This window comes from Sminthopsis crassicaudata, chromosome 2, assembly GCF_048593235.1.
Source record: "Sminthopsis crassicaudata isolate SCR6 chromosome 2, ASM4859323v1, whole genome shotgun sequence".
Classification (NCBI taxonomy): Eukaryota; Metazoa; Chordata; class Mammalia; order Dasyuromorphia; family Dasyuridae; genus Sminthopsis; species Sminthopsis crassicaudata.
Genome location: NC_133618.1, coordinates 562,258,490 through 562,281,454, shown reverse-complemented (window position 1 = coordinate 562,281,454; position 22,965 = coordinate 562,258,490). Strand labels below are relative to the sequence as shown.

Genomic DNA, 22,965 nt, shown 5'->3' with positions numbered 1-22,965 from the left:
TTGAACACACTCTTTGACAGGACCTACTACAGACAGTAGGCAGTTAGGTAATGCAGTGGATAGAGCATGGGGTTTAGAATCAGGATGATCTGAGTTGAAATCTGGCCTCAGACACTTAATATCTCTGTGACTCAAGGCAAGTCACTTAACCCCTATTTGTCTCAGTTCTACATCTGTAAAATGAGGAAATGCTGGAGGAATAAGAAGCACACCATACCAGGATCTTTCCAAGAATACCCTATGAACAAAAGCTACATAGAATCAGAAATGACTAAATGATGGAGAAATAGTCACAAACTGTGAATCTGATATCTAAGAGCCAGCTTAGCCAAGCCTAGAATCTTGTCACAAGGGGGTTGTCCTCCAATTGATTAATTTTTTTTCAATCACATCAGGAAGGTTGAAGAAATACAGATTTATAAAAGATAGATCCTTAAAATAAGAAGATGATAAAAATAATGAAGAGGAATAGCATGATAAGAAATCAAAATTGTTTATTAAATAACTTCAAAACACAAGGCAAAGTGCTAGACATTAAGATACAAAGGAGAGGAAATGAAAAAAAATTTGTTTTATTGTTTGCAAAACATTTTTACATATATCCTCTAAACTCTAAGTTTCCTGTTTCTTGCAGTTATAAAGATGATTGTTTATATAGGTTCTCCAGAACTTCAGCTTTGTCTGCTGAGACTATTCAGATCTGTAATGCATAAAGCTAACCAAAGATGGCAGTACAGTATGTGCCCTCTTGCCTGGCAGCTTAGGGTGGGCATGGGATTGGGGCTGGTGTTTGTATAGCTTGCCCCTGCTAGTATTTTGTAGCCTGCTCCTGCCATCTGGAACCGCCTTCCCTAACTCTGTCTCATTGACTCTTGATCTTGTTTCAGCAACATCTCTTTTTTCCATTGCCTTCTCCTTATCATTCCTCTCTTTCCCTTTTACCCTTTATTATTATAACTCTGCCACTGTATTATTTAACTCCATAATGGCATCATACAATCTGGGGGCTTTGATACTAACTCTGAGAAGAATTTTTTATGATTCATTTAGTCTGAAACATGCCACATAATATGAGACTTTATTATATGTGATGATGATTACTATGATTAGGGAAGGCCATTTTCAGAGACAAATCATTTCAACCTACATGTAACAGAAACCTAGAACAGCTTCTTGCCTCCCCAAATCTCCTTGGCTCTACTTACATTGTCCTTTGTATTTTATGTGCTTAATACCCCTCATTTATCCGTATGTACTTTTTTTAATCTTAAAAAAAAAAAAAAAAACATCTAAACTATCCTCTGATAATGCAAAAAAGTCAATGGACTTGGGAGACAGGTAATGTTTTAGCCCCACTTTTGTTACTAGTTAGCTGTATAGCCATCAACAAGTCACTTCCCATAGGTGAAATAAAAGTCTTACATTTGAAGATTACACAATGTCCCTTCCTGTTGTATTGCTTCACTTCTTTCATATTCCCCATTTAATATGACCTTCCTCTTCTCCTCTCAAAGGAAGAAGATTCTTGATTCAAGCTCTCCTGCTTTACTCCTTTACTTCTATCTCTGAAAAAGCATTGCTTTACAATAAGTACAATAAAGATTTATTAAACACTGTGCTAAACCTCAGGGTAAAAAAAATAAAGATAATTCTTGCACTTGATGAATTTACAATCTAATTGGGGAAGACAATACAGAAAAGGAAGCTTAAAAAGTTGGAAGTGGAGACAGGTGGAAGGGAATGTTCACGTCCAAAAGTTTGATAATGGTAGAGTAGAATCCAAAGAGTTCTGCTGATGGGAAATGAAATTTGTTAGACTTTTGAGTCAATTTATATGAAGGCCATGTAAGGAACTTTTTGCTCCATCTTCCAGGCCTCTACAGGGACAGAAACATTCATCTTTAACCCTGCCCATTTCATTTTTCACACTGCTGCCAAAATAAACTCCCTGAGATGCATATCTGATCATATGGATTCTCTGCTAAAAATTTCAATGTCTCTCTATCACCTATAAGATGAAATATAAACTCTTTACACCTGACATTTAAAGCCTGCCATAATCTGGCTCCAACCTAACTTTCCAGCTTTTATTTCATATTTCTTTCTTTAAAGTACTCTATATAGCAGACTGCTAGAATACTAGATATTTCTTTAACTCAACAGCTGTTTTTCTCTGTGCTATCATACAAACTGTTCTCCCTAACCAGAGCATAATTTCTCCTGAATTCTGCGTTTCAGAATTGTGATCTTAAAAGATTCAGTTCCTGGTTTACACTCCCTAAAATGCCTTCCTAACTGCATGTCCTTTCCTCTAGCCAATCATCCTCGTCCCCACTATGTTGTTGCTTTCTCAGTTTTCCTTTTACTATATTTTTACCCACTTTTATCCTCTGAGTAGTATATATTTGATTGCATTAATGCATGAATACTGCTTACAACATTTCTCAAATTTGGTTGATAAATAACTTTTTAAATATTTCCAATGACAGGAAACTCTGTCCCTCTCGATGGAATCAAGATTTGATTTGGATGGAATTTAATGGAATAAACTGTTCATTTTTTTAAACTTTGTATTCCTAGTACCTAGTTCAGGGTCCTGAACATCATTGGGAATCATTGTTGGATTGAATTAAGCTCAACTTTGAATGATATCTTTGAATCCCAAATCAGTCAAGCCTGAGAATCTAAAAATGACCCCCAAAATATTATAGCCCAAATTTCACAGTCCCTTATAAAAGCACATCAACAGAATTTCCAAATCTTAACCTCATTTCATCGATCTTCAGTTGGAAATAAAGAACTACCTCCATTAAACCTGACAATTTAAGTCACTGAGGGACAAAACCTGGTTCCCTCTGACCTACTTTCATCTGGAAGCTACTTAATCAACTTAAAGTAGCACTTATTTATAGGCACAAGTGCCAAGTGGAAATATAAGTCGATCTTTATATAGTAGTCAGTTTTCCCTGTCCCATTTTCCCATGCCATCCAAAAAAAAAAAAAAAAAAAAAACAGTGAAGCCTTTCTAATTTTATTCTAGTTAGTTACAGCAAGAATTTTGAGTACTAACCATTCTAGTATTTACATTTAATTTATTTGAGAAAAGGCTCTAAGAATTTGCATCATGGAATCATAAAATTTGAATTTAAAAGAACTTTCTTCCTAAAAACATATTTGAAAAGCAAGTGCACCTGCCATGGGGTGGTACCTCTAAGTGTTGATACTTGACAGTCAAAAGTAACATGTCTCTACTCACAACTGGGTTAACTTGAAAGCTCAAGGACAACAAAGGTGTGGTCCCTTGGGAAGAAAGGAGACTAAAAATTCAAAAGGGCTGAGGTGAGCTATTGCTCACCTTCCCTGAGAAAAGTATAATTGATTTTTAAAGGTAAGAGAAAAGAAAGGAATCAACAGTTATATAATGTATATTATATTTCAAGCACAGTTATATGCTTTTTACAAATATTATCTTATTTGATCAAAAGCCTTTGGTAAATTATAGTATGTCCAAAGGAGGATGATTAGTACAATGAAAAACTCCAAAGCATGAGTATACATAGAGAATGTAAGTTTCATTGGGCTGCTAGATGGCATAGTAGGCAGAGCACTACCTCTGTAGTCAGGAGGGTTTGAGTTCATATCTGACTTTAGACGTGTGACTTTAGGCAAGTCACTAAACTCCAATTAATTTGCCAAATGGCAAATTAACCCACAAAGCATGCAAGAGACCTTCTTGTGAGTAGAAATTGTTTCATTATTTGGACCTGTATCAATAGCATTTAACATGGCATCTGGTATATAGTAGGTACTTGCTAAATACAACTTAATTGATTAAATGATCAAAGAAACTGGTCATACAGAAGACTGTGGACAGGAAAAGGAGAATTTTATTTATTACATGAGAAAGAGAAATTAGACTCATTCTTTTTGCCTATGGACAAGGGAACCATGAACAATGCATGGAGACCACAAAAAAAGAAGATCCTAGATCAAGCCAGTAAAGAAGTCTCTAAAATTTAGAGGTATCCAAAAACCAAATGGGCCACTTCAAGAGGGACAGAGTTTCCTGTCACTGGAGTTATTAAAAAAGTTACTTATCAACCAAATTTGAGAAATGTTGTAAGCAGTATTCATGTATTAATGCAATCAAAAGTGAAAATATTAGACTAGAAAACCCCTAGGTTCTCTGACATTTTTAAAACTTGGGGTGGCTAGATAGTATCTAGATAGAGTATCTGCCTTGAAGTCAGGAAGACCTGAGTTCAAATGTGACCTCAAACACTCACCATTTCCTATCTGGGTGACTCTAGACAAGTCACTTAGCTTTAATTGCCTCGCAAAAGAAAAAAAAATTTTTAAAAATAACAATTCTAAGACAATGATTCTTTGATACTATGGCAGTGGTAAAGACGTTAAATTTAGAATTATAATGGATATTAAGAATCATCTTATCAAATCATTGTACAGATGAGGAAACTGAGGCACAGAGAAGTTCACTAATTTGTCCATGGTAACAGGGTGGCAGAACAAGGATTCTCACCCAGATTCTTTGATTCCAAATCCATAGTTCCTTTCAGGAAATAGAAAAAAGACTATTGAAGTAGAGCTGAAAAGGCCATCAGCAATATATCTAATCCTCTCATTTTATAGATGACAAAGCTGATGTCCAGGGAAGGTCACACTAGTAGTAGATGTCTGAAGCAAGATTTGAACCTCAGTCCTCTGACTCTAAGTGCAGATAGGTGGCATAGTGGATTAAGTGCTAAACTTGGAGTCAGGAAGACTCACCATCCTGAGTTCAAATCTGGCTTCAGACAACTACTAGCTGTGTCACCCTGAGCAAGTCACTTAATCCTTTTTGCTTCAGTTTCCTCATCTGTAAAATGACCTGAAAAAACAAATGGCAAACCAATGTAGTATCTTTGCCAAGAAAACCCAAATGGAGTCATGGAGAGTTAAGCATGATTAAATTGCTGAACAATAACCTTCTCTGAGTCTAGAGTCATTTCTCTTTCCATTGTGCCAGAGAGAGCTAGGTCTGTCTGTGTGACATATCTCCCCCCCCCCCCCCCTCTGGGTATGGCTAATACTTGCAGAGATAATAGAGCAGGAATGGATTAAAAGTGGAAGGACCATTGTTATAATTGCCTATTGACAACATCACAGACTTTACCAAAAGAAACTTCATTGAAAGACTCATAATTGAAATAAATAATCACTAATTACACAAGAGAATACCAAGATGTAAAAAATAAAGGAAGGTACTTCTGGTTTATAGCTATCCTATTAACTAGTTGTGTGTCCTTGCATAAATCATCTTACCCCTCTGAGTGTCAGCTTCCTCATCTATCTCATCTATAAAATGAAGGAGTCGGCCTATATGATTTTAAAGGTCTCATAAGTCTGAGCAACTCTTGATAGACTCTTATAAAGAACTGTTAGACAAGCACTTGTTCCAACATTCTAGAATAAGGCAATCCCCAAATGCCACAAATGTCTAAGTTCAGTACATTTAAAGTACAGATGTAATTATGATACTCTTAACACTATTTTTATCATGGATAGCTACTGGTTAAAGAACAGGAGAGGGAACATAGGGTAATAATATGAAGAATTTGCTTATGAGGTTTGCAAAAGGCCCTGCCACATCAATCACTTCTTGTGGTTCAGAAGATTGTTCTGGAGCACATAGCTTTCCATTCTCACCAGCTCCATATCAGATAATCCTCCCAGGGATGGCTCAGTGAGAGTAAAGTACACCATGGGATGAGGCCTTGTTAGAAATGCCAGGGGACCCTGGGAAGAGCCAAAAATACCAGAGATGTGATTCTCTAGACAGGTGAGATCAGAATGACGCTGAGTTCCTGGGATGTGGAGGGATAGTCCATAGAGAATACATGTATTCCGGCAAGAAATGAGCAGACCATATTCAGGCTATGTGAAGTTTCTCTTCTAGGAAATTAAAATCAGGACAAGTACACAACAAAACATGGTCCAAAAAGGATAGAGAAGATGCTAGAATCCAGCCCATTTTTGAGGTAATCCAGTCTATGTCTGATAAAATAAAATGTTTATGACACAAGGGAGATAAGGAAGATTAAAAAGCACCCTTAAGACATAATGATCTGAAGGATACTGCATTCTTTTTTTAAGAATTTAAAAAGCCTGATTGAGATTCATTTTACCAAGCACACTCAAACAGCCCTAAGGAATATAGGGAGAACAGATAGCATTCTGCTTGTTTGAGAGGTCAAGACTGTCATAGAAAAAGAGCAAAGATATGATCTTGGGTCATATAACAAGTCAGTGGTAGACAGACCTCAGAATGCAATTCTCAGGTCTCTAAAAATCATCCATGCTGAGATCATGTAACTTCCAAAGCACACACTTAGTAACAGAGAGGTTTATCCACAGTAAAAGGAAGAACCAATAAAGCTTAAATAGGAGTTGAGCTGGAAGGTGAATGGGGCAACTGGAAAGGAGTCATATCTTTGATTTCACTTTCAGCAAAAATACCTGCTGTACTATCCAATATAGGTGTCCGATCTAAGGTAATCATGGATTACATGTAAGCTCTCATTTTCTCGTGTAGTTAAATTTGTATTATTCCAGTCAGTATCAGCCAGGCCTTTAGTTTAGCAGTTATTAATTTTTATTATCTGGGATGTGTGTCAGATGTACTATTATGCCCTCTCTGCATTCTGGGCTAAGCTTATCACTCAGAGGAAACATTCTCCATGTTTATAATCTAACTCAGGCTAGATAGTGGCAGAAAGGACCAGACAGTCCTCTCTAGGGTGAAACACACCAACTATCAAAGTTCTTACAAATAACTATAACTACAAAAAAGAAAAAGGAGGGTGAAGGTAGTTCCAAGTAAACAAATATACTTACTATACTGTAAATGTTATTATTTGGGGATTCTATGGGCCACCTAAAAGAACAGTTCTGTTTGAACCTAAACAGAAAGACTTGCTTTCTCAACATCTGAAAAAATTGAAAGAAAAAGCTATACACTTCTACCATCACCTCCTATTTTAGCTTTAGTGGGTGGCATAAAAAGTAATTTTAAGTGAATAAACCTTTTACTAGGACATTTCTGGAATATCCTTTTTTTTTTTTTTTTTTTTTTAAATCAAAGGAAGGGGCTTTATTGTACCAAGCAGATGGAACCAAATAGCATCAAAGAACTAGTTTGTTAGAGGAGGTAGTATGTGATAAGTATTTATAGAGTAAGGTAATAATTATCTTGTATTAGGCTTATCAAAGCAGATTTTTGTAACATGTATCCAAGACCCATGGATCCTGCTACTTGTTTACCAGAAACCAAGCCCCCTGCACCTGGCTGGGCAGGCTACCACATCCTGTTTTTCTGTTCCATGCAATCAATTGCTCTTTAATCTTTTCAAATACAAACATTTTATCTCTTCCTTCCTCCTTTATTTTTCTCATAGTTGTATCTTTCAGGAATTAAGTAATGAATTAATACTTTTGTTTTAGTCACTTCAATCATGTCCACCTCTCTCTGAAGGCGTTTGATTTCTGGAATATCCTAATGATAAATACCAATAGAAACTCAGCAAGAATAAAAAGTTACAGACCTTTGACAAGAAAGTAATAATAAGAAAAGATAAGAACAACATAGGCTTGGTCTGTCTCAAACTATATTTTCCATATGGAAACTAAGATAAAATGAGACTTAAATGTATATAAATTTCTTTAAAAACTAAACATGCTTTAATTCAATACTTCATACATGTATGGTTTCTTTATCATGAGAACTTCCTCCACCAGCAAAGTTGATAGCTCTTCTTTTACCAAGTGGATAGTCTTTAACACTGGCTAGTAGCAAAAAAAAAAAAAAATTACATTTTCACCATATAGAAAACCTTATAAGGAATATTTCTGGACTTATCCTTAGAAAATTGACATATGTGGTAGAATTGTGAACTGATGCAATCCTTCTGGAGAGCAATTTGGAACTGTGCCCAAAGGGCCATAAAATTGTGCATACCCTTTGACCAGAAGTATTTCCACTGAGCCTGTACCCCCAAAAAATAATAAAAAGGGGAAAGGGACCAAATGTGTAAAACTGTTTGTGGCAGCCATTTTCATAGTGACAAGAAACTGAAAACTGAGTCCATGCCCTTCAGTTTGAGAATGACTGAATAAGTTATGGTATATGAATGTTATGGGTTATGATTGTTCTATAAGAAATGATGAAAAGGCTGATTTCATAGAATCCTGGAGAGATTTACATGAACTGATACTAAGTGAAGTGAGCAGAACCAGGAGATCATTATACACAGCAACAGCAAGATTATATGGTGATCAATTTTGACATATGTGATTCTTTTCAACAATGAGGTGATTCAGGCCAGTTCCAAAGGTCTTATGATGGAAAGAGCCATCTGTACCCACAGAAAGGATTGTGGAGATTGAGTGTGGATCACAACATAATATTTGTTATTTGCTAGCTTTTTTTTCTTTCATTTTCCTTTTTAATCTGATATTTCTTGTACAGCATGATAAAAGTGTAAATATGTATTGAAGAAAACTGATATATGCTCCTAACTCTGGGGTTATATTTGAAGCCTTTAAATTCAATAGGGTATTCCAGAATTATGTTTTACTGTTGACACTTTGAGAATCTTAGGTCATCTCCATAAAACAATGAAACAAGAATAAGATATGGGAAGAAACAAGCTGCCAATGTGTGATGTATAGTTATTATTTAAACTATTCATATTGGTCACATTCCTCATTTCATTCATACTTAGGTGGGACTGTGTATGTGTTTGTATGTATTTGTGTGTGTATACATGTGTGCCCATGTGTACTACACGCAGGGATGTGTTTAAGACCTATTATTGAAAGCTTCATCTGAGATTTCTCTCTTTCTCAATTCACTATGATATGGATCTGCTTACATGAGCAATAGGGTTGAGGAAGCAGGTGTATGGGTGGGGAAAAGGAAATCTGTAGACATCATGTAGGCTGTCGGTAAGCTGGCCTGGCGTTCAGCCTCAGAGGGTAATATCCTAGGCTCTTGTATCCCTTTCTCTTTTAAAGGTGTGTAATCAGTGCCCCAATCATAAATCTTACCCTGAAGATGAACTAGGGACAGTGCTTTAGTGGAGAACAGCTGCATAACTAATTTTAGTCTCATACTAGAGAAGTGGGACAGTTTTAATCTCCACAAGAAAGTCATTTGACACAACGCCTGGCATCCTGTGTGGGGGGGGGGGAGGAGAAGGAAGGAGAGAGGGAGAAAAGGAATAGAGGAAGATAGTCAGAGAGGGGCAGAGAGACAGAGAAGGAAAGAGAATGTGAGAGAGAAAGAGACAGAGAGAGACAAAGAGAGACAGACAGAGAGTGAGAAAAACAGAGAGAGAGAGAGAGAGAGAGAGAGAGAGAGAGAGAGAGAGAGAGAGAGAGAGAGAGAGAGAGAGAGAGAGAGAGAGAGAGAGAGAGAGAGAGAAGGAAAGAAAGGAGGGGGGGAGGGAGCGCACACGCTTAGGCTGTTATATTTTGGAAGAGTACATTAGAGAAGGCTTTTAGTACCTAATGGAATTTGACATCCCCTTCTCCTCCCTGTAATAGTCTCTCAAACAAGACCTTATGTCCATTCATTTAAGGACAACTAAGGGAAATATCTAGATTTGCTTAAATAAAAAGAAGTTATGGGGACTATGACTCTAAAAACCTTTAGTTCCAGATTCTTCCCTAACCCTTGTTTTGTGGACACTCAGGCACAGTACTTACTTGGGAAAGTTGTGCTCTACTCTTCATAATGTTAGTTTCTAAAGAACAAGGACATGTGAGTGTGCGTGTGTGTGTGTGTGTGTGTGTGTGTGTGTGTGTGTGTGTGTATCATTGAATTGAATTGTATGTCCATTTTCTCATCCATAAAACTGAACTCTGGAAGAATATAAAAGTTGAGAATGCTGAGCTACAGAGTACAATAGCACTTTACTTATAGTAGGTAGTTAACAAATTCTTATTGACTGACTAACTATTCTTGTTATAGAATTTGTTCAGCAGTTCAACAACACAAAAAGAAAAGGACTCGAAATCAGGAGTGACATGATCAGGGTTCATCCCTAGCAGGGGTAGTTTCTATATGATTATGGGCAAGTCACTTAACATTTTGTGTTACAATATCTGCACAATCGTTATCCTCATTATTCTCATGGAGTTATAATGATAAAGCTTTGTGAACTTTGAAGAATGATATAAATGTGAATGATTGTTAATGATAATCCAACAAATAAAATTAACTGGGATGGATATTAAGTCTTCAAAGAAAACAACAGAGTTATTTAAAAGTTAAGACTTCCATTTAATAAACAAATGGTTACTCAAGTTTCATCTAATTAAACATTAAACTGCAACAAAAAACTAAGTGATTTTTAACCAATGCCCAATATCTCAGGTAGGCTGCTGTACACTGTGACTATTAAACTGAAATCTGGGACTAGTTATTTTCCCTAAGGAGATATTGTCTGAAATGTTTCATTAGACTACAAATAAGAGAATCACCTCGCCCAGATTTTACAAAGCAGTCTAAAAATACAGGAATGTTATTCAAAACCCTAAGAAACTTTCTTTGGGCTCAACAGCTCCATCACCTAACTCTGTGCCTTCTGTTCCCCGGTTATATTCTCCCATATCCCCATTACTATGATAACCTTTGTTCTCATATTCAATTCTCACTACTGCTTTTCCCTTAGAGGATCTTAGCCCAGTCTGAGTTTTAGATGCAGGCTTATTTGCCCTAGGAAATAACACAAAGGGATTTAGGTAAGGATGGATAGGTGCTGGCAGAGCTATGGTGGCTCAGGAACAAAATAACCAGGTGGAATATGAGTCCAAGATTAATGTAAGGACATCAAAAATAACATGTCTGAGCATGGAAATGCAACTTTTCAAACTACTCCATCTATCTTGGAAATTGGCTGAATTTCTTCTAATATTCTTTCAAGGTCTTCTATGAGTCACTCCCAAGAATGATTGATCCTAATGGCTCAGAATATCTGTAAAGCTTCTGTGCCCAGCCATCTTCTTTTTTAACATTGCAACTTGTTCTACTCTTGCAAACCAGGAACAGAAAGAATAAGCAGAGAAATCCATCTTTACATTATAATAGCATCTCACCTACCAGCATATAACCATGATGGGCTATTAGATGACCCAGATCACATATCAGAAATTGGGCTGGCTTATGCAGCTGATCTTATGGGACTTGGCATCTTTCCAAGTCATTTCTATGCTGTCTTTTGGAATAAAATAATAAAAGAATAAATTGGAAGCTGAGGACTAGTCTGGCTTTCTTACATTGTCTTTTCTGTCTGGAAGTTTAGTAAGATAGAATGATGATATTTCAATGTACTTTCAGAGGGACAGGAGGGAATCTCCAAGTTACACTGGAAATTCCATGAGTGTATCTCCATTTTACCACTGATTTGGACATATGGCCACCTAGTCATAGTTGGACAGCTAGGTAGTGCAATAGAGTACCCCGTCTGGAGTCAGGAAGACTCATCTGTCTGAGTTCAAATCTGGCCCCAGACACCACCTGTGTGACTCTGGGGAGTTCACTGAAACCTGTCTACCTCAGTTTTGTCATGCATGAAATAAGCTAGAGAAGAAAATGGCAAACCACTTCAGTATCTTTGTCAAGAAGACCCTAAATGGAATCATGAAGAGCCGGATATGACTAAAACAATTGAATAACAACAGAACATTATATGGTTTTATGTAGGCTAAGTAGCTATCTTTTCAGTACCTGATAATCCTGGTGTGTTTCCTAGAATAAGGGGTGATAACCTTGAAAAGCAGCTCCATTGCTCCATTAATCCCCAGCATCGCTGCAATCGTGACTGAATAGAAAAGACAAGGATAACAATAGTTATGGGACCAACAAGAACCAAGCTATACTTAACCTTAGAAAATGAACCCCATGGCCTGGAAGAGACTAGACTATTCTCTGACTTTTTGCTAGCTATCTAATCTATGACACAATAGAAAAGATGAAATACGAGGCTCAAATATCATAATCTATAGAAAGTGGATTCAGTCTGGGACAAATGAATTTTGACTTTTGGCTTCCTCCATTATATAACTCTTTTTTATTACTAGGAAAAATGGGTAGAGAATTGGTGCACAGAAATTCACTCCATGGTAGGACAAATTTTCTGATCATTTCTTCAGTCCTTCTATGTACAAATAGCAATGTTTCTGGGTCCCTTCCCTTTCCTGCTTACCCTCCTTACCCTACAAACCCAAAGAACATCCAAGTTTTAGAAAAAGCCTGCTGGGACTAACACTTCACTGAAGGCACCACAATGATCAAGTTAAATCATTGAAGCAAAAGATTTAAAACTGGAAAAAGAAATATTAGAAACCATCTACTCATCCCCTTCATTTTGCAGATGAGAGTTTAGAGAATGGAGAGTGTTTTATCTCAACTCATTCAGGAGTAGAAAGCAAAGCTGGGATTCAAATCCAGGTCCTTTGATTCACATTCAGTTCAACTTTCACTCATGGAAATGAGTATGAATATTAAGCTGCTGTTGTTAAAGTAGAAGAATAATGTTCCCATATTAGTAAATAAATGGCCATACAAGCTTCAACTAATTAAACATTAAACTGTTACACAAAATTAAAACAACCTTTAGCCAATGTCTAACATGTCAGGTTGGCTGTTCTGTACTGCGGCAACTCTCTAGATGCAGGGATATATTAATTCAACTGAGCTCAGAATGATTTTGCTGAATTCGGAAAAGCAATTTATTGATAGGAAATGTCTTCCTTTTCTGTCTAGACACCAAAGTATTGCCCATCTTTGAGTCAGTTACAGGTGAGGGAATGACCTGGGTGTTCCTTCAACTTTTTGCTAGAATTTATTCCTGTCTACTGGAGGGAGCAGAGCAGTTATCCTTGTTACTCTTTCCTCTTTTTTTAGTTTGCCTGAATGAATGGCAACAAATATGGCACTGAGATCTGGAAATAAAGCCTCTGGAAGGTCATAAATCCAACCTCTTGCTTCTAATCCAGAAGAAATCATAAAGAAATGGGACCTGGTTAAACTCTTGGCCCTTAGTACAATTGTTGCTGGGACAAAACATCAGATATTCATTGTTCACATTGACTGTGAGGCAGAGGGGAAAGTATACAATGGAGAATAGAGAAAGAATAAGAATAAGAAATTGACACTGGTTTCAACAGCCAGCAGGAGCTCTGGATGGCTGCCTGAGGCTGGGCCTCTGGCAGCTCAATAAACATACCCTATTGGACATTTGGGAGTTGCCAAAGAGTCCATTGGCTTTTGCAGCCTTATTAGGGTCCCAGCCAAGCCATCCTGCTGACAGAGAATGTTTGGAGAGCTTGCTGGTACCTTCTCTAACACCAAACAATTCATTAAGGAGACAGCAATGTATAGGTTGCTTGAACTCTGTTATTCTCAGATCATTACATATGCTGTATAGAGTAGACTGTGCAAATGTTTCCAAGATATATCATGGCAAAATTGCTACAGTAAGTGCAGTATTAAAATAAGTCCCAATGGTCACTGAGATACTTTTTACCCAAAATAAAATCATAGGTTTTCTCAGAGGTATAGATTTCAGGAGGGTAGCCTTTCAGTTAGAAGCAATATTGATATAACGAAGAGGCAATATAGCTTAGGTACAGACAAGAAGGAAGAAGAGAGAGTAGGAAATCATCTAACATTTTTGTTGATATAGGCCTATGATGTCATTAGTATAGAACTCAATCTACTAATGCAGATATTTAAGATGTTCCTATATTGTAGTGTTAAGAGAAGTATCTGACATAGAAAGGTCTAATTGACTTGCCTCTGCTCACACAGATAAATTTTTCAGATGTAATATGTGAATCCAGATTATCAGTCTCCAAGACCATCTCTACACTCTGATGACTTTCTTATTTTTATTCCTCAGAAATTTTAAATAAAGTTCTTCTAATTTTTAGACTTTAAACTGGTAGCTATAGTCCCTCTTTGTGAAGGCATATATAGGTGGTGCAGTATATTGTGTGCCAGACCTGTGGTGATACAGTATGTAACATGCCAGACCTGGAGCCAGGAAGACAAGTTCAAATCTGACCCCATACATTAGTTCTATGACTCTGGACAAGTCACTTAACCCTGTTTGTTTATAGATGAGTTCCCTCATCTATAAAGTGACTTGGAAAAGAAAATGGCAACTGCTTCAGTATCTTTGACAAGAAAATACTAAATGGACTCACAAAAAGTCAGACATAAACTGAAACAGCTGAACAAAGTCACTTTCTGACAACAAACTTGCTTTCTACATCATCATCATAGCTAAGATGGGAAGCAAGTTGGTATAATGGATAAAGGGGTGGTCTGGGGTTTTGCTCATTTTTATGTTCCTGCTCTTTGCTTTGTAAAAGATCTCATGCATTTCTTTCCCCTTCTCTATGAAAAGTATTTTTTTAAAGATGGAAATGCTTTGTAATTACTTTTGCTTGCAATCATATTGGAAAAGCAGTGATGCATAGTTGATATAGTACTGACTTTGAAGCCAAGAAGTCATGCCTCTGACACATACTGTGTGATCACAAAACCTCTCAGAGTTCTAAGCAATTTTCCAAGACTTTAAATGCTAAAGAAGATGCTGACCTGAATTAGGATAAGGAAGTTCCTCAGCAGGAATTCTTCATACCAATGAAATCACAAGTCCAGTTCAAAATTTGCAAAGTACTCTACATTGATGACCTCATTTTATTCTCAGAACAAACCACCAAAATAGGTACTACAAATGTTTATTCTACCCATTTTATAGATAAAGAAGTTGAAACAGATGTTAAGAGGAATCAGCCAGCTGGGAAGAATTCGTGGAATGGAAGAATGGACTAGAAGCCAAGGGCTTTAAGCTACAGAGTTTATGAGACGAAAGGAAAGGAAATTCTGGGGGGGGGGGGGGTTACTGAGACTTTGAAGGCTCACTTTAGAACTAGACTGAGGATTCTGCAAAGCTGAAGTGGAGATCAAAATATAAGCTCTTGCCTATCATAGTTCATCTCCTTTCAAACAGCTGTCATAAATCTAGTCAATGAATTAATCCCATTTATCCCTTCCCTCTTTTCCCCTTTCATTCTCCTCTTCCCCTCCCATTCTCTCCCAGTCTTCTCTTTTCCTTATCATCTTGCTCCACAAAGATCCTGTACATGCTCCTCCTTCTTCTTCTACTTCTCTCTGTCTCTTGTCTGTCTCTGTCTTTCTGTCTCTGTCTCTGTCTCTGTCTCTGTCTCTCTCTCTCTCTCTCTCTCTCTCTCTCTCTCTCTCTCTCTCTCTCTCTCTCTCTCTCTCTCTCTCTCTCTCTCTCCATACTCTTTCATTGTCTCTTGCTATCTCTGTCTCTTTCTGTGTGTCTCTCTGTCTTTCAGTCTATCTCTATCACTTGCTGTCTCTCTGTCTCTTTCTGCCTGCCTACCTGTCTGTCTGTCTTTCACACACACACACACACACACACACAAAATTCAGATTTCTAGTTTTTCAATAATTGTTGACCAAGAGCTAAATATGAAAAATAAACTTACCTCTAGAGGCAAAAACCTGCAGCACCCAAAGACAGTGGATGAGATTCTGTTTGTGAGACAGATTTTTCCTGGTCAGAATCAATGTCACATCAAGTGCCTCCAATTCCAGAGCTTTCTGCCCAAATTTTTTATCTAAGAAAGCACACACAAAAAAAAAATTAGTCTATGAGTGGCTTCTGACATTGGCTCTATACTAGTAATGAAGTGCAAATGAAAAGCATTACAAGTCTTTGAAGATGCAAGGATAAAACCATTTATAGTGTTTTACTGGAGTACTACATACCCCAGCTGCATAAGGAATTATAAAATGTGTACTCTTCTTAGTATTGTCCACCAATTTTGTCATGACTGCCCAACAGACTATTATATAATTGTCACAAAAATGATACCATACTGCCAGATTACTAAGTAGATTTTCCTACATTCTCTCCTTCTTTGGAGAGGAATTATAAATGTCTTTTCTTGAATTTTGGTCAAGTGCAACCCCTTTACCATTGAAGCCACTCTCTCCTCTGTCCCAGTATGGAATTCTTGGGTTCTTGGATCTCTTCTCTTCTCTGTCTCTGTCTTTGTGTGTCTCTCTGTCTATGTCTCTATCTCTGTCTCTCTCCAAGTGTGTATAAAAATATACACAAATATATTTATATATACATACATATATGTGTATGCCTGTATGTGTGGTGATATTCAGTAGTTTTTTTCAGTCATACCTGAATCTTTGGACCCCATTTGGAGTTTTCTTGGCAAAGATACAAGAATAACTTGTCATTTCATTCTCCAGCTCATTTTATAGATGAGCAAGCAGGCAAACAGGGTCAAGTGACTTGCCTTGGGTCATGCAACTAGGAAGTGTGTGAGAGCAGATTTGAACTTAGGAAGATGAGACTTCCTGACTCCAGGCTTGTGTTCTATCCACTGCACCACCCAGCTATCCCCTGCACACACGCACATACACACACACACACACACACACACACACACACACCGGATATATATTCTACTTCCTTGTAAGACATATCACAAGCCTAGAACACTCCATTCTTACCTCTACTTCATAGAATACATAAGTTTTTAAGGTTGATTTCAAATGTTTCAATTATATTCTACTTATTTATCTGTGCACATATTTTTATATCATACATATTTATGTATACGTGTATAGATAGATAGCTATTAGCAATATAGCTAGTTAGCTACATAGCTACATGTATAATATATACATATATGTATATGTATATGTATAATCTCATTGACCACTATGATTCATGCAGACAAGTGACTTCCAAATCTATATGTTCAACTCTAATCTCTTTTGTAAAATTCAGTCTTGCATCACCAACTGTCTACTGGATATCTATTTTAGGATGCCCTCAGTATCTTAAGTTCAAAATGTCCAAAATAGAATTGGTTGTTGCAGTCTTCCCCCAAATATGCCTATCTCTATTAAAAATAATATCATCCTATTCAATGACCCAGATTCACACTTTTGGACAACAAAAGTTGTCATTCTTGTGAATTCTCCCTCCATAGCATCTCTTTTATTCATATTTTTCTCATTATTCATATGCCTACCCTACTTTAGTATTTATTCACCTACTTTCATCACCTGTCAGCTAAATTATTATAATGATTTTCTCCCTATTCAACAATTAACTCTTCATAAAACTACAAAAATAATCTCCCTAAGGAATAGCTCTATCCCTCTCAAAAATCCTTGTTCCTTTATTATTATTTCTTAGAGTTAGTTTAAAAAAAGACTCAGCCTGGAAATTAAAACTTTGCCTAATCTGATCCCAACTTCTTTCCAAAATGTTTCTTATTATTTCTCTTTATACAACCTATATTAATTATACCAACCTATCAAATGTTCTCTGAAATTGGCATTCCATCTCCATGACTTTGCATATGTTGTCCTTCAACTCTTGAATATATTCCATTCTTACCTTCACTTTTTAGAATACATAAATTCTCTTAAATGCTTTTCAAATGCTTTCTCTCCTATAAAGCTTTATTGATCCTCTATTTTTCTGTTTATATGTTGTTTCCATCAAGAAGAATGGATTCTTTAGGAGCAAGGGCTGCTTCACTTTTTATTATATGTCTCTTGGTTTACTAAAACTCCAGATTTACATGCAAATTATTTCCTAGCCCTATCTCTCCCATACTGTATTTGGTCAATTGATTTTGGGGCCCATTTATAATTTCATATTTATCTCCATCAAATTTCATCCCACTCATTTTAGTTCACTATTTTTAATTGTTAATATTGTTTGGTGTCTTGACCATCACCTAATATATTCTTTATTGCCTCTCAGTTTTGTCATTTATGTCATCACCAAAATTTGCAATAAAATTACTAAGTAGTAGAGAGCCAAGGACATCCCTATGAAACATTCTACCTCAAACCTTTCTTCACCAGCCAAACCATATGAATGATCTGATTTTAGTATGGCTGATCTATGAAAGAATAAAGCTATCCTTGTGCAATTATTCCCATGAATACTATGAAAATGGCTATGCCAGTCCCAGTTCTATTAGAGGTTCAGTTAACATTAGAAGTTTCCAGTTTCATCTTCATTATTAACAACAATAAAAGACATTTCATTCCCTTCAATCTCAGGATTCAAGGACTGTCGGTACCTCTCTGGCCAACCTTGACCAGCAGCCGAAGCAGAGGCAAGAGGATATTATAGTCTGGAGAAGCTGTCCGAGCAGAGTCCACCAAGGTCTGAAGGAGGGCTTCACTGCCTCCCTTACTAATCATGTAGTGGATTCTTCGATCTGTGCCTAAGGAAGGAAATAAGAATAGAGTCATGATTTTTGAAAACAAGAAACAGGCCTAAAAATCAAGACACAAGAAGGAATCATTCAGTTTACTGTCAAAAAAAAAAAAAACTTAAAAAGCCAAATCCTTTCTAGTTACTAAATTGCCTGATGTTTATATTGGGAAATTATGGAAAGAGGCTCAATTATAGATGAAAGGGACTAAAAGAGTACCTTCTAATCTTCTGTAAAATCATAAGGATGTGATGTGTAGTTATGATGGAGAAGAGAAAAAATGTATGAGATTTTCACTAGAGCAAATGAAATTAAATTCTAGAATTTAATACTTTGTTGAATTTTGAGATATCCCTGAGGATAATCCTTTCTATAGGGTATATCTCAATTCAATACCTTTCCATGACTTCCTTCCCCTCCTGATAATTCCTGACTATGTCTTTGGATAAATTTCCATAGAAGATAAATGGAACCTAAAGTGGAAGTCTTAAATAATTCATTTGAGTTGCCAGATATCTTACTGAAATTTTTTTAGCTATGGGGAGAATAGTCCCATAAGCCTCTACATGAATGAGGAAATAATGGAATGTTCTTTTTTTAAATTTTATTTATAATTTTTTGACATTATATAAGCATGAGTAATTTTTTAATAACATTATCCCTTGTATTCATTTTTCCAAATTATCCCCTCCCTCCCTCTACTCCCTCCCCTTGATGACAGGCAATCCCATACATTTTACCTGTGTTACATATAACCTAGGTACAATATATGTGTTTAAATACCATTTTCTTGTTGCACATTAAGTATTAGATTCCGAAGGTATAAGTAACCTGGATAGATAGACAGTAGTGCTAACAATTTACATTCACTTCCCAGTGTTCCTTCTCTGGGTGTAGTTGTTTCTGTCCATCATTGATCAACTGGAAGTGAGTTGGGTCTTCTTTATGTTGAAGATTTCCACTTCCATCAGAATACATCTTCATACAGCATTGTTGTTGAAGTGTACAGCGATCTTCTGGTTCTATTCATTTCACACAGCATCAGTTGATGTAAGTCTCTCCAGGCCTCTCTGTATTCCTCCTGATGGTCATTTCTTACAGAGCAATAATATTCCATAACCTTCATATACCATAATTTATCCAACCATTCTCCAATTGATGGACATCCATTCATCTTCCAGTTTCTGGCCACTATGAAAAGAGCTGCCACAAACATTTTGGCACATACAGGTCCCTTTCCCCTCCTCAGTATTTCTTTGGGATATAAGCCCAATAACAGCAATGCTGGATCAAAGGGTATGCACAGTTTGATAACTTTTGGGGCATAATTCCAAATTGCTCTCCAGAATGGCTGGATTCTTTCACAACTCCACCAACAATGCATCAGTGTCCCAGTTTTCCCACATCCCCTCCCAACATTCATCATTATTTGTTCCTGTCATCTTAGCCAATCTGACAGGTGTGTAGTGGTTGCAATGTTCTTCAGAAGGCATATTATTAGGAATACACCTTAAAAAGTAATATCAATTAAATATTCTTATTTGTAACTGATAATTGATCAACTAATCAACACACATATTAAGCATTTTCAAGTCTCAGATATCATGTTAAGTGCTGGAGATAAAAGAAAAATCTGAAACAAACTCTACCTTCAAGGAGCTTACCTCCTTAATGGGAGAAAAAGAAATTATTAAAATTGGTATACATAAGACCTTTGCAGAATAGATGGAAAGTAGCCTTTCTAGTAATAAAAAATGCTAAGATCTTGGAGGACCAGAAAAGATTTCCTGAAGAAGGTAACATTTGAGTTAAGTTTTGGAGTAAACTAGGGATTCCAAGAGATCAAGGTGCAGAGAAAGGGTATTCTAGACATGAAGAACATCCAGTACAAAGGCATAGAAAAGGGAAATGGAGTATTATGAATGATGAGCAACAGGCTAGAATATTGAATACCAAAAGGGAATAATGCATAAGAAGCTTAGAATGATAGGAAGGGACCAAAATATGAAGAATTTTAAATATCAAACAGTCAACAAGTGTTTATTAAGTGTTTACACTAAACTATGTTCAATGTTAAGAATGGAATAAAAAAAAGAAAAGTCAAACAATATATACAAACAAGATTAAGATGGCATAAACTGGAGATGATCTCAGAGAGAAGACACTAATTTTTTTTTTTATTATAGCTTTTTATTTATAAGATATATGCATAGGTAATTTTTCAGCATTGACAATTGCAAAACCTTTTGTTCCAACTTTTCCCCTCCTTCCCCCCACCCCTTCCCCACCCATATATTCTTTATACTATATATACATAAGACACTAAAATTTAAGAGAACTGGTAAACACTTCTTGGAAAAGGTAGTACTTCAGATGAGATTATAAAGAAATCAATAAATATTGAAGAGGAAGAAAATTCTAGGCATGAGAGACAGCCAAAATGTAAACACTCAGGAAATGGACTCCTGTGCAAAGAATAGTAAGGAGGCCAGGATGACTGGATTATAGAATATATAGAAGAGAATAAGATATAAGAAGATAAGAAAAAGGTAGAAGGCCAGGTTATGAAGGTATTTAAAAGACAAAGAATTTTTTATTGGATCCAGAAGATAATAATTAGCTGTTAGAATTTACTTTTGCTAGAGGATAACTCAAGTCTGGGGATTTTGGAGGTTAATGATACAAATGTTCTGTTCAACTACCTTGCCTCCAAGACCTCCATGACACCACCATACTTCTGTGCCCAGCTATCTATTTAAAAAGAAGTTATTTTCTCCCATTGACAACATTTCATGTATGTAAGAGAACTGCCAAGAACTGGAGTGGAGGTATTGAGATACCACAAAAAGCCAGTTGGCACCCATTAGGAATGCAGAGGAGCAGAGGGAGGATATTAATGCAATAGAAAGGTTAATTAGAGACCTAGAAACAGCCCCAACTGATTCAGCTGCATTGTAGTCTCTCTGCTCATAGCCATAATCCCCTCCGAATGTACCTCCTACTGCATCTGGGAGTGAGTAGTTCAGTTTTCTCTTTGCTAAGTGGGAGTCCACTATAACACTCAAGCTGTGAGTTAAATCTATTTTTATTTTGGTGGGGGAGGTAGGCAGAGAAATTTGTCCTCAGTGATATTGAAAGGCCTCCGGGTTGCCCTTCCTACTGTGCTACTACTAATTAAGTAGCATGAAAAGACAATTGCCCCTCAATATTTTATTGACTTTTTCATTACTTTCCCTTTTCCAGTAGCTTTACTTTTTTACTTTTACATGGTATCTGGAAAGCGTTTCAGAGATGAGTTTGGAGTATGAAGAATACATATATTTCAGAAGAAGCCACTAACAAAAAGTTATATCTTGAACCAAATGACCATCAGCTCTGGCACTGGGTCAGTAGGAGTTGAGTGAATGAGAAACAAAAAATTAACATTTCATTAAGAGTTTTCTTAACAAGACATTGACAGGACTGCTTCAGTCAAATGGCACCTCAGAGAAGATATCCAAAGATACACACATCTCTGTGCATACCAAGTTCTCATTGCCCAATCCATTAACTTCATCTGAGGAAAGTAAATAGGGGAATGAAGATACTTACCAACAGAAAGCAGCTCAGTAAGAACCTGGAGGATGTTCAGAATTGTTTCTCTATCAGAAGAGCTCTGAAATTGGAACAAAAGAAATATTTTGTGGGACTTGTGGTTTACAAGCCTCTAAGTAATAAAAATTGATTTCATTTCTGCTATCTGTTCTTGGATGACCTTGTTATAACAGTCATACTTTTTATCATTCATTTTCAGTTACATCAACCAATAGTATATCCCTTTGTTTACCCTTACCTCTCCTCCAGCCTCAGGCTACCTAGATACCATCTAAGATATACAAGCAGGGGTAACCGTATAAATACTCTCATAATTGGAATAGGAAGTAAGACAATCAGACTTTGCTACTGACTATGCAAATCCATCTTACAGTCTTTTATACCTTACTCTCTGCCTTGCCATTGCATCCCACAGACTCCCAAGCACTACCCACTAAGCTGGGCATGTATTTGGGACTTGAGATCTGTCCTGTTGTTGTACATTTAGGAATTTTAGGGCCTTTCATTCAGCCTGCAACTGAATATTCTTTTATGTGCTGTTTCTACCAAATACAGCAGGAACCCTTTCAAAGAAAAGATTTTCTTGATTTTTCTATTTTCATCCTTAGCATTTAGCACAGAACAAGATATATGTATTGTAAGGACTTAATAACTGAGTTTTCATTCTTCTTTCTTATCTTCCTATAGACATACTTAGGTCTCCACAAACCTAAAGCATTTTTGAAAGTCTTCTCTTTGCCACTACTCAATCAACTATCGTTCCATATTTTCTTTAGTTGCAACCTAGTTACTATCTTGCCTTTCTACTAAATTTGTTCTCTTTCTTTCTGACACCCATGACCTAATTGCCAAATTAAAGGGCTCATTATTAATACTTGTCCTTCTTGAACTCAGTGCAGTATATAATATGTTGGTCATCCCCTCCTACTGGATACTTCTATCTCCTTTGACTTCATTAGCACCTTTACAGGATCTTCTGGAGATATTTAACCCATCTCTTTCCAT

The 22,965-nt window shown here is 36.6% G+C and overlaps 1 protein-coding gene across 1 annotated transcript in view; it reads right to left on the bottom strand.

Annotated features, from left to right (window-relative positions):
- The window catches only part of AGBL1 (AGBL carboxypeptidase 1), a 1,143,822-nt gene that overhangs the window by 1,048,587 nt on the left and 72,270 nt on the right, over positions 1-22,965 (bottom strand). The window contains exons 2-5 of the mRNA XM_074285224.1: positions 21,958-22,021; positions 18,229-18,375; positions 15,589-15,720; positions 11,789-11,882 (exon numbers count right to left, since the gene is read on the bottom strand). Of these exons, the coding sequence (XP_074141325.1) occupies positions 11,789-11,882; positions 15,589-15,720; positions 18,229-18,375; positions 21,958-22,021 (437 nt within the window). The remainder of the gene's footprint in view (positions 1-11,788; positions 11,883-15,588; positions 15,721-18,228; positions 18,376-21,957; positions 22,022-22,965) is intronic.